Consider the following 12,661-nt stretch of genomic DNA (forward strand, 5'->3'; position numbering starts at 1 on the left):
CCACCTTCCTTCTCTTTCCACCTTCTGGATCTGAGTTTTGAAGAATCAATGCCACTTCCCTCTTTCTCTTTGAAACAACAGAGAAAGGCCTTCCTATTTGTTTAATCAGCTTGTTGTTGCTACATAAGAATTATGAGGAGTGTGGAGAAGGCCTGGTGCTCAGTAAATTTCCATGGCACACCTGACTGCCCTTCACCCAGGGTGTCAGCTGCGGCCTGGGAGCAGCGTGCTGGGAGGGAAGGCCACCTGGGGAACAGCTCACCAGGCTGAAATGTGGATCCCAGTGGAGGAAGCTTCATTCTAAACCCAGGCTCCATTGCAAGACCCCTCATTCCTCTCATTCTTGAGCCCTTGAGTTTAAAATCTGCATTCCCAGATGGAAAGGTGGATGTGAACTCCCCTCAGCATCCCGCATTCCTCAGATTTTGGCAATCATGGGGTATTTATTAAGTAGACTTCCAGCCTGTTTCCAACATTTAAGCTGAGTTCCCTGGTCTGGTACAAAGTGTTTTCTGGGTTTCTATAAATATGATTGAGCACCCCACCCTTGCCATTCCTTTCACAAGATTATAGACTCTGGTCCAAATAGCATTTGGTTATTAAAAGGCCATTCATTCAGATACAAGAGTGGGCAAAGCTTAAGAGCCCTCTAGGCTCTTCAAATACTACTCCCTGAAGAAATCATACTTATTCCAGAATTAAATCAAATTGTCAAAAAAGTACAAAATCTGGTCCAAAGGGAGAAACTAAATGATTCCCAGCGTCTATAGCAACATCGATAGTGGATCATCCGTAACTCATCTCCAGTGCATGCCAGACTCACCTAAGCCCCACCATGCCCCATATCAATTAAATCAGAATGTCTAGGGAAGAGCTGGCCATCAGTGTTTGTTTAAAGATTCCCAGAGGATTCTACTGTACAGCAAAGTTTGGGAACCACTGACCTAATCAATTCCTATTTGTTAAGCACCTATGATGTACCTGGGCATAAAGGGCCCTGTCCTCACAGAGGTCATGTGACCTGGCAATTATGAAAAGAACTACAGAGTCTTAAAGCTGGAAGATCATCTGCCAAGCCAGCCTCCTCATGCTATAGATGAGGATGTGACATACTGACAGCCACACAATGAACTGTGCAGAGCCCTGATGGAAGCTGGAGCCCTCTACTCCCAGACCAGTGCTCTGCCTGCCCTGCCATTCTCCCTCCTTTCTTTTTCTGCCCTCAAAGGACTCCAAAAATATCCACAATTCAGCCTGGCCAAAGAAAAGCCATCTGACAGCATTGCCAAATAAATCCTCCTGAATTCCAGCACCACCAAGTTACTCTCAGGCTCAGGGATGTTTGGACTTCAGGCCATTCTCCAGACGTTCCACATACTACCTTTCCACAATGCTATGCAGTCTTTGTGAGCAGGGGACACACCTACTCCTCCTTTCCAAGGGCTCACAACCCCCAGGGTAGCTGTGAATGGCCAGGGGCCAGCAAAGAGGATGTGTCAGCAGTGGCTTGACAAAGAGACAGCAAGGGTGACAAAGACCTCAGACCTGAGCTAGGGGTCAAGCTCAGAGCCTCTAGTCTGCACTTGGCTACCAACAGGCTGGGTGACTTTTAGTCAAATCATATCTCAAAATGGCCTATTATATTTCCAATATTCCTAGAATATTTGTATGGATTTTAGAAGGTCTAGAGGAAATCCCCAAGAGCCCTGAAACTCCCATTGGCATTGTAGGGAGGAGGTGCATTCTGGTCCCCTCAAAGCAGAAGCCATATGTTCCTCAGAAGCATCCATGCCCAGCCCGTATTGGGGGCCCTGGCTTTGCATGAGGGATGCTCAGATGCCTGCTGGGTGGTGGAGTGAGGAGCTGTGTGTTCCAGCTCATGCCTCCCGTGTTCTCTCACACACTGGAAGGTGCAGTCATCCTCCTGTTCCACTCGATTACTCCCCCAAGGAATGGATCAAATCTGGTCCTGAGTCTGGTTTTACATTACTGGTCCATGCTCCAGTGACCTGTATTCTGTTAACTTTGCAGCTCTTACAAGCCATCCCTGTTGGGGTCGGTCAGGTGTACGGCTGTGACAATCCCTGGACAGGCGGTGTGTTCCTGGTGGCTCTGTTCATCTCCTCGCCACTCATCTGCTTGCATGCAGCCATTGGCTCAATCGTGGGGCTGCTAGCAGGTAGGACAGAGCTCCCTTTCTTCAGGTCCTCAGGATAATTCACTTGAGGTCACTTATCCCCTACATACAGCAAATCTTCCAGACATTCTCTTCCCTGAAGTTTTAAATACTTTCAGGGAGCCAGGCATGGTGGCTCACGCCTGTAATCCCAGCACTTTGGGAGGTCGAGGCAGACAGATGACCTGAGCTCAAGGTGAAAACCCATCTCTACTAAAAAATTAAATTAAATTAAAGTTTAAAAGTACAAAAATTAGCTGGGCATGGTGGTGGGCACCTGTAATCCCAGCTACTCAGGAAGCTAAGGCAGGAGAATCGCTTGAACCCAGGAGGCAGGGGTTACAATGAGCCAAGATCGTACCACTTCACTCCAGCCTGGGCAATAGAGTGAGACTCCGTCTCAAAAAAAAAAAAAAAAAAGAAAAAAACCAAACAAGCAAACAAACAAACAAACAACAACATGGAGAGATGCAAAGGGGTAAGAACAAAGCTGGCCTGCAAACTGAGCCCCTAGAGCTGAGGGTGCTGGAGGGACACAGGGATGGGGGCGGGAGCAGTAACGAAGACCAACTGTGATATAATAAATGTCCCAGCACTTTGAAATTTTTGGTAAGATACAAAGAAAATTGTTCTCAAACATTGGATTGCCATTTGACAAATGAGCTTTAATATTGTTACCTGTGTATATGTATGTACACACATTTAGATAGGTATTTGCTCTTTCTGACAGCACAGTCAGAGATTGGGGTAGTAGCATTGGGAGTAGGAACCTGTTTTAGACTTCTTCCAATATTTTTCAAAGATTTTTTGGAAGCACAATTTTTAAAAGTATTTTTTTATTTGGAAATAATTTTAAACTCATCAAAAAATGGTAAAAATAAAAATATGAGGCCTCTGTAAATTCTTTCCCCAGATATACCCACATCTTACTCCTTCTGCTGTATCATTCCTTTATCTACATATATCCATAAGGGTAAAGAAATATTTTTCTGGGCCATTTGAAACAACGTTTTAAAAGTATTTGTTTAAATCTTCTAAAGCTTTTTGGAATCTTTCTTGCTAAGACTGTAGTTGCTGTAGTCAAAGGAGTAAGAAGGGGCCTAGAATCCCACCTCCTTGCCTCTTCTCACCTAGGAGGAAATAGTCGGACCTCCAAGTAAAGCGTGTGGCTTGGATAACTGATTTGGAAACCACTGTTCTCTTCTCATTGAAGGTTTCCTAAGACCAGATGCCATTTGTAGAGGCTCTTTTGATGGGCAGGTTTGGAGATGTGGGGTGAACAACAGTATGGAGGCCACCCTGAGACCTGGCACCAGCCCCAGGGTGGTCTTTGTTCTGTGGCCCAGAATCAGACAGAAACACCACACCTTGTCCCACAGCCCTGTCCGTGGCCACGCCCTTCAAGACCATCTACACAGGCCTCTGGAGCTACAACTGCGTCCTCTCCTGCATCGCCATCGGGGGCATGTTCTATGCCCTTACCTGGCAGACTCACCTGCTGGCCCTCATCTGTGGTAGGTGTTCAGAAAAGCTGACAACCAGGTTACTCTGGCTACTCCTTCCCTTCTTGTCTCTGTGAAACGCATGGGAACCACTAATCAATACTGTTCAGCAGTGACAGAAAGGCCAATGGCTGGCGTCCTAATGCCAGTGCTGCCCTTAACAGCTGGGATTTCAGGTTCCTTTCTGTCAAATGGGATCACAACCACCTAATAGTGTTACACTTACACAGTGTTGTAAAGTTTACAAGGGAATCACATACACATTTCCCTGTGTGCTAATGACAGCATTCCTGCTCTCTATAACTCCTCATTCAACAACTGTTTATACAGCACCATCCAGTGCCAGGACCTAGTCTAGGCATAGAAGTTACCATGGTGACTACATCCTCATGAAGCCACAGCCTAGCAGAAGAGAAGTAATTGCACAAATAATTACTAAGACTGCAGCATCCACAAAGGTTGTTGGAATGATCCAGTGAGGTGATGTACTAGGAGCACTAAAAATCATAACAACATTATGCAAGCTCGATTTCCATAGAGTAAATACAGAATATGCTGCCAGAAGGGAAATCAGCCATAGTCCTTCTCATATACCTGTATCCCAGCACCATACCCTGTTATATAAATATATGAACTCATTTAATCCCCCCAAGAATACCACCAGGCATAGCCTGCCTGGCCCATTTTACAGATGAGGAAATGAGGCTCAGAGGGGCTAATTAACTTGCCCTAGAAGATAGCTATTAATGGCAAAAGGGAGAGTCAATCCCAGCCCCAGCTTCCCACCAGCTCTCCTCTCCTGGCATTGTTCTCTGGAAGCAGGACAGGACATTAATAAATAAAACTAGAGTCAAGGAAACAGAAGAATAGCATCTGGAACAGCTTCTCTTTTGTTTTTTCTCACTTATGCATGGAGACTGAGAATGACTTCCATATTCCTTGTAGCCCCCCTCGGCAGCCAGCATGAGGCTGGGCATGGAGATAGTGGGCCCAGTAAATATTTGTCAAGTCAGAAGTGCCTGCTATTTTGAGGTTCAGACTGTAACTGCCGTTGGCCTTCAGAGAAGTGGCAGATTCCAGTGGCTGGAATCGTCTGGGAAGCCTACAGGGGGAGGCTAGGGTTTATCACAACACTTCTGGTAGGATTTGAGTTGACAAACAGAGAGGGAAGAGGTGTTCTGGATAGAGAAGGAGAAAGAGCAAAGCTGCAGGGCAGAAGGAGTTTGTCCAGAGGCACCAGCTACATGGACAAGCTTTCCTGGCTGTCCTCAGGACCCAGCTCCCATGGGGGAACCCAGCTGCCTGGCTCCTGGGGACTGGTTCAGGGGTCCAGTAAGGTTCAGCCCTGGTGAGACCTGGTGAACATCAAGCAGCATCACAGCTGCTCAGAGTTTTGAATAGGAGGGACTTTGGCAGGAGCTCGTATAGTCTGACCACTCTTCCCCCACAACAGACAATCATCCAGCCTGTACTAGCTCTTCACTACCATCAGCGTAGACAAGGAAATGATGTTTATTGACCCCTGACTCTATGCAAGGCCACTATAGAAGCAGGGAGGGGACAAAAAGAAATATAAATTTTAATCTCTACCTGAAGAATGAACAGTCTGGTGGGAGACAGGCCTCACCTATCTACAGAGATAACAAATAATGCCAGGCAAGCATGCCAGATGTCAGGGCATGGTGCAGAATCTGAGGCTGCAGGAGAGAGGGTGGGGCTTCTGTTCTTGGTCTGGGCTCCCTAGGCTGCAATGGCAGTGGCTTAGGGGGAAGGCCCTGGGAAGCTCACTCTGGTGATCCTTGTTCCTCCACAGCCCTGTTCTGTGCATACATGGAAGCAGCCATCTCCAACATCTTGTCAGTGGTAAGTGTGGATTCTCCTGAACACTACCCCAAAGTGCTCTTCCCAGAGCTTCTGGACATACGGGGTTGTGGGGTCTGGTAAAGGAACATTGAGGGGATAATGGTAGCTGGTGCTCACACAACATCTCTGTCAAGGTTTATCTAAGGTTGTCCAGAGGAGGATTGACAATTGCATACATGTACCTCTAGGGGAGGGAGGTGTGTGTGTGTAGAAAGATTGCAATGTAACTAGCAGCAGAAAACACGGACGGACAGATGGCGCTGTGTGACTGGATGTGGGGGACCAATTTGCAGCTCCATCATTGAAAGATTCTGATTGTGCCTCAAATTATCTGTTTTGTTTTTGTTTTCTTTGCAAGACAGGGTCTCGCACTGTTGCCCAGGCTGGAGTGCAGTGGTGCAGACTTGGCTCACTGCAGCTCCAGCCTCTCAGGATTCAAGCCATCCTCCCAGTTCCACCTCCCGAGTAGCTGAGACTACAGGCATGCATCACCATGCCCAGCTGTTTTTTGTATTTTTTTGTAGAGACAGGGTCTCACTTTGTTGCCAAGGCTAGTCTGGGCTCAAGTGATCCTCCCACCTCGGCCATCCAAAGTGCTGGGATTACAGGCATGAGCCACTGCATCCAGCCCCAAATTCTTTGACCAAGATACCATGACATTGCAAATCTGGGAATATCAATGCCTTCACTGGAGGGAGGATCTCCATCCTCAATGCCCATCACATCCTTTTCCCCCAGGGTCCCCAGTCCAACACAGCAAACTAGGAAACTTCTTCAGCCCCCAATGCTTTTGTTTCCAGGTGGGCGTGCCACCAGGCACCTGGGCCTTCTGCCTTGCCACCATCATCTTCCTGCTCCTGACGACCAACAACCCGGCCATCTTCAGGCTCCCACTCAGCAAAGTCACCTACCCCGAGGCCAACCGCATCTACTACCTGATGGTGAAAAGCGGTGAAGAAGAGAAGGCCCCCAGTGGTGACTAGCCACGTCCCGGGAAGAAATGCTCTTTGCCTGACCTGATGTCTGCTCCCTGTGTTCTCAGCTCTGGTTCAATCAGTTGCAGCACTCACTTTCTTTGCCTCTCCTTGCACCTGTGTAGAACCAAGCACACCTGTAACTTTCTTTCCCTAAGCTGATTTTCATTCTCTGCCTGAATCTCCATAACTACCTACTGTGCGGCATTAAGGGAAGTTGGTATTACAGTAAGATTTCTGGAGTTAGCAATAAGGAGTGTGTTTTAAATGTTGTTGACTTAAAACAAAAACAGTAGTCCTTTGGAAAGGTAATTAACAGATGATCATCTTGGCATGTTAGACTAAATAATAGATGCTATAAAATTAAACTTGTTGAGTGTCCTAAGCAGACACAGAGTAGGGGGGTAAGTCAGGGGACACAGGCTAGGAAGGGAAGGCTCTCTAGTGGCTGAGCTAGAGGCTAATGACCAGAGAGAGAAGAATTTTACACTGATGGGATTTTAAAGTCAAAACAGGGACAACTGGGGCATGGAATTATCTAAAGGAGTCTTGACCATTCAGTGATCTTTGTAAGGGGCAAGGTGATATTCCATAGCAGGGAGGAATTAATAAATTAGAATCCTATATATGACTTTATTATGGATGATAAGCATTTCCTAGTTTAGGTCAAACCAGTATCTCTTTTAAAATTTATTTTTTTAAAATTTTACTTTAAGTTCTGGGATACATATGCAGAACATGCAGGTTTGTTACATAGGTATATATATGCCATGGTGGTTTACTCCACCTATCAACCTGTCATCTAGGTTTTAAGCCCCACATGCATTAGGTATTTGTCCTAGTGCTCTCCTTCCCCTTGCCTCCCATCCCCCAACAGGGCCCAGTGTGTGATGTTCCCCTCCCTTTGTCCATGTGTTCATTGTTCAACTCCCACTTATGAGTGAGAACGTACAGTGTTTGGTTTTCTGTTCCTGTGTTAGTTTGCTTAGAATGATGGCTTCCAGCTTCATCCATGTCCCTGCAAAGGACATGAACTCATTCTTTTTCATGGCTGCATAATAGTCCGTGGTGTATATGTGCCACATTTTCTTTATCCAGTCTATCACTGATGGGTATTTAGGTTGATTCCAAGACTTTGCTATCGTATATAGTGCTGCGATGAACATATGTGTGTATGTGTCTTTACAATAGAATGATTTATGATCCTTTGGGTATATACCCAGTAATGGGATTGCTGGGACAAATCAAACCAGCATCTTTAAGCAGAGATTTCAGGTAAGGAAAATACCCAAGTTCCATGTGTAAAAAGCTTGGGAAATCTACTTCATCTGACTGCGGAAAGACAAACAATTATCTATGAATTTCATAATTTGGTTTCCCAACTATAATCAATAGCTTTCATTTGGTCTTTAAATGTATATATAGATCAGGGGTCAGCAAACTTTTTCTGTAAAGAGCCAGATAGTAAATATTTTCTGATGGGAGGCCATGTATTCTCTTTGGCAAAGTCTTAACCCTGTCGTTATAGCATAAAAGCAGCCATAGACAACACGTAAATGAATGATTATGGCTATGTGTCAATAAAACTTTATTAAACAGGCAGTAAGCTAGATTTGGTCCCCAAGTTGTATTATGCAGATCCCTGATAGAGACAGTCAACATATTAATGCTTACAAACTGGTGGGCAGTGCACAGGCCCAGACAGACACCACCAAGTCCCTTGCAACAGACATAGCAAAGGGGTTTGACATGCTGGGTGATGGCATGAAGACCCTCAGGAAATGGAGGACGCTCAGAAAAGTGAGAGTAGCATAACTGGAATCAGGAGGCCCTGCTCTGGGGCTACTGGAGAACTTAGTGCACAGTGATGTGCACTAAGGGGTGCAGTTTTAAACCAATAGTTCCACATTGTCTGGGAACTATTTCTAAGGCTCACTCTTCTCCAACCTCTCGCCCCGTTCTCTCATCTGCCAGAAAGCACACCATTCTTGGACAAGGAAAAAAAAATGATGACCCTTCAGTGCTGGAGTTTTCCAGGCAGGAAGGACAGGGAGGTTCAGAGAATCCCAAGGTTGGAAGGGAGTGTGAAGATCAGGTGGTCCCATCCCATGATGCAGGAAAACCTCTATATTATTAGGATAAGGGCTTCAGTTCTCTGCTGCGTTTCCAGAAGGGGTTCAATTACCCAAAATGGAGGCAAAACTCCCAAAGTATTTTAACAACAGATAACCACAACCAGAGACCCCATTCATTGCCCTAGAAAATCCCCTCCTGTCTTCATTAAGCCCTTTGAGACTGTCCACCCAAAGCATTGGGTCTGATTGGGAACTGTCTTTTAGTCATGCTTACTGGATCTCCAGGAGAGGAAAACTATTTGGATATAAAAAATTATTTCAGCTGATTTGGATGAGATTATTGCTTTCTTTTCCCACCAACTCCCCCCATCTCCCCCAACCCCTGCCAACTCTTCACTTCATCTCATGGGACTGGAGAGCTCCTGGAGTGATCTTGTCCCACCTTCCCCAGGGCTTCCTTGCCTCAGCCACCTGCTGAATGGGTAGGTAAAAGATCTCTAAACTTATAGATTCACAGCACCAACATGAGGTTGCATGGACATGATGAGAGAAGAAGGGTTTGGGGACCCATATTCTGGCAGTTTTTCTACCATCACCCCAAACTACAAGCAAAAGCTCTTGGCTATACAAATGATAGTGTCTATGTTGAACACAAATATGCAATCATTAAAGGTGTGTCCGTTTGGAGAGAAAGGGACTTTAGAGGAGGCTGTGTCTCAAACTCTTTCCCTATGGCACCCATCTTCCACTTCCCCTCTCCCAGTTTCTGCCCTCCCCAACACTTTCTCCCATCTTTATCTCCTCTCATACAACACTGATGAATTCTACTATCAGCCACGACAGTCTTGTCCTGCTGCACTTTAAAATGGTAGATCTTAAATCATCTTTCCAATTTCTTCCATAATTGACATAGTCAAGTTTTCTGCTTCATCTTGAGGTTTGTTGCCATAGAGTTACTTACAATGTTCTCATAGAATGATTTCAATCTCTCCTGTATGCATGGTTTTATCCCCTTCTCATTTCTAATCTTACATAATTTTGTTATCTCTTTTCTTTAATCAGGTTTGCAAGGGGTGCATTAATTTTATTGACTTTTTCAAAGAAGCAATTTTGGATTTATTTGTCCTTTCTACTTGTTTTGGTTTGTATTCTATTGATTTATTTTTCCTATTTCCTTAGGGTTTAAATGTTATTTTCTAATGTTTTAAAATTGATATAGAATTCTTTCATTTTAGGTCTTTCTCTTTTAACAACAAAGTCATTTACAGCTATTAATTTTCTCCTGAGTACGGCTTTAGCTGGGTACTATAGGTTTTAGAATAAAGGAGTCTACATTTATCATTTTTTAAACAGTTTGTAATTTTAATTTATATTCCTCTTTGGTTGTTTGAGGATTATTTAATAATGGGTTTAATTTCTAGCATTTAGGAATCTTTTGATATTTTTTAACTTTGTATATCTAGTTTTATTGGATTATGAGCAGAAAATATGGCCTGTAAAATCTTTATTTTAAAATTGTGTGAATTTTTCTTAGTTGCCAAGTACCTGATTTTGGACATATAAAATGAAATTTTACTTTGAAGAAATACATATTAAATTGATTTGTTAATTGTATTATTCAATTCCTCTATGTTCTTATTTTTTTGTATATGGGGTCTTAATTCTGAAAAGAGTTTGTTAAAAATCAACTATAATTGTACAGTTTCATTAATTTATTTTGCGTTTCTAAAGCATTTATCTCATATAAGTTACCACATTGTTTGATGCCTATTAATTTATACAATCATTGATTCTTCATAAATTTTGCCTATTATAAGTTACCCTCTTTATTCTAGTTAACGTTTTTAACCATCACTCCAACTTAACCAATATTAATGTTGTTGTACCTTCCTTCTTTCTGATATTTTCTTATCCCTTTGTTTTAACCTTTATCATTTTTAATTTTTAACTTTGTTTACTTTTAACTATTTCTTTAAAATAACATATGGCAATGTTTCATGTTTTTACCTAATCTCAATGTTTCTATAATTTAATAAGTTAACCTCTTCACATCTTATGTAATAACTAATATACTAGTTTTTTCTTTCACTTTATTTTTTTACTATTCATTTTTCTTTGCTTTTTTGTTATTTCATTTTTCTCGTTTCACAAGTTTGATCATGGTACTCCCTCTTTCTTTCTTCCCTTTGTTAATTTGGTCCACTGTTGTTTTACATTCTGCTAGTGGTTACTGCTCCTTTCCCAACACTCATAATCAAAAGCATATTTCTCTCTTATAAAAACAAGATGAAAAATAATTTTCCCTGACAAGATACCCCATTTCTCCAATGACCTTTCCCTACCCCGAGAAACTATGGCCTTTGAAATAATTTCACTATTCCCCTCCCCAGCGCCCCAGTCCCTAAAATGTGTTTACTTCTCCAGCCATCTCCCACTCCTAAATTGTGCTAAGATCATTTATCATTGTTAATTATTTTCCCCTTGCAATATGCGTCTTCTTTTCACCAGAATTCTTACTGAGCCCATACATCACACATTCCCAGCCATTCTATCGTCCATTTGGAGTTTACCATTTGTATTGAACATGTTACCTTTTATTACTCTTTCATCTGTTCTTCTTCCCCTGTCTTGCTATCTCTGTTCCAATTCATTTATTACTTGTTTACAACTCTTTGTGTTTTCTTCAAGTAATCTATGAGAGAATATGGTGACATATTCTTTGACTCTTTACATGTTGACAGAGTTTCTTACCCTGGCAGATGGTGACATTTTGGAGGCGTGGGGCTCCTGCCCTGCAGTCTCTCCCCTCAGTGGTCTCTAGATGTTGTTCCTTCATTTTCTGGCTTTTGGGTGCTACACATGAGAAATGTGGTGCCAATCTCATTCTTTTTCCTTTGTAAATAGCCCGTTCTTTCTTTCTAGATGACTGTTAGGTGTCTTTTTTGTCTACGGAGTTCGGGGATTTTATGAAGCTAAGCCTGGGGTGTCTTTTCTCATCAATTCTGCCTTTTAATCTGCAAACTCAAGTCTTTCTTCAGCTTAGCGACTTTTCTTCTAAGATTTCATTATCGGTTTCCCTCTATCTCTTCCTTTTTTCTGTTTCTGGAACTCCTATATCCATGTGATAGGCCTCCTTGATCTCTATTTCAAGTTGCTTGTGTTCTTCTTCACAATTTTTATCATGTGTATTTTTGCTCTGCTTTGAGATATGCCTTCCATTTGACCTTCCAGACCACTGATTTAGGTCCCAACAATAACCTTTCTTTTCTTCAATTCAACAGATAAGTTGAACTTTTTTAGCTTAAAAATCATGTTTTTAGTTTCAGAAAATCTTTGAGGGCTAAAATAGAATCTCCATGTGTGCTTATGATTTTTTTTTTAATTTTCTATCTCCTCTTGCTCCAGAAATCAGATACAGCTTCTCACAACTCCTGGCCCCAAGCTTCTGCCCATTCCCCTTAATCCATCACAGATGGGCCCCTGTGTAGCCTGCCCAGGGCCATTGGCCAACTTTCATGAGCTGAGAAGTTCTGTCTGCCTCATGGCCTAACCTTATTCACTCATTCACCCAGAAGACATTGCGTGAGGAACTATTGTGTTACTCAGGCCCCAGGATTGACAACAAATTAGGAAAGAATCAGAACAGCTCCTGCCTGCAAGGAATTCATTTTATGGGAATATACCCAGCCAGGTGAGTAGTCTCACCTAGGGTGAAGATGAGGATGCAGACTGCCTGAGCCCACTGAAGGTCACAGCACCACCTCTTTTTTTTTTTTTTTTTTTTTTTTTGAGACAGAGTTTTGTTCTTGTTGCCCAGGCTGGAGTGCAATGGTGCGATCTCAGCTCACTGCAGCCTCCACCTGCCAGGTTCAAGCGATTCTCCTGCCTCAGCCTCTCAAGTAGCTGGCATTACAGGCACCCACCACCATGCCCAGCTATTTTTTTTTTTTTTTTGTACTTTTTAGTAAAGACGGGGTTTCAGCACGTTGGCCAGGCTGGTCTTGAGTTCCTGACCTTGTCAGGCTAATTTTCTGCTTAAAAAGTGTTTTAGGCATGATTTTAAGGGTTCCA

The 12,661-nt window shown here is 43.1% G+C and overlaps 1 protein-coding gene and 1 long non-coding RNA gene across 2 annotated transcripts in view; one reads left to right on the forward strand and one right to left on the reverse strand.

Annotated features, from left to right (window-relative positions):
• Positions 1-12,661, forward strand: part of SLC14A2 (solute carrier family 14 member 2) — a 481,158-nt gene that overhangs the window by 438,109 nt on the left and 30,388 nt on the right. The window contains exons 9-12 of the mRNA XM_021930092.2: positions 2,032-2,179; positions 3,556-3,690; positions 5,492-5,541; positions 6,342-6,516. Coding sequence (XP_021785784.1) covers positions 2,032-2,179; positions 3,556-3,690; positions 5,492-5,541; positions 6,342-6,516 — 508 coding nt within the window. The remainder of the gene's footprint in view (positions 1-2,031; positions 2,180-3,555; positions 3,691-5,491; positions 5,542-6,341; positions 6,517-12,661) is intronic.
• The window catches only part of LOC116271474, a 96,921-nt gene that overhangs the window by 2,078 nt on the left and 82,182 nt on the right, over positions 1-12,661 (reverse strand). The window lies entirely within an intron of this gene.

This window comes from Papio anubis, chromosome 19 (genome assembly GCF_008728515.1).
Source record: "Papio anubis isolate 15944 chromosome 19, Panubis1.0, whole genome shotgun sequence".
NCBI lineage: Eukaryota > Metazoa > Chordata > Mammalia > Primates > Cercopithecidae > Papio > Papio anubis.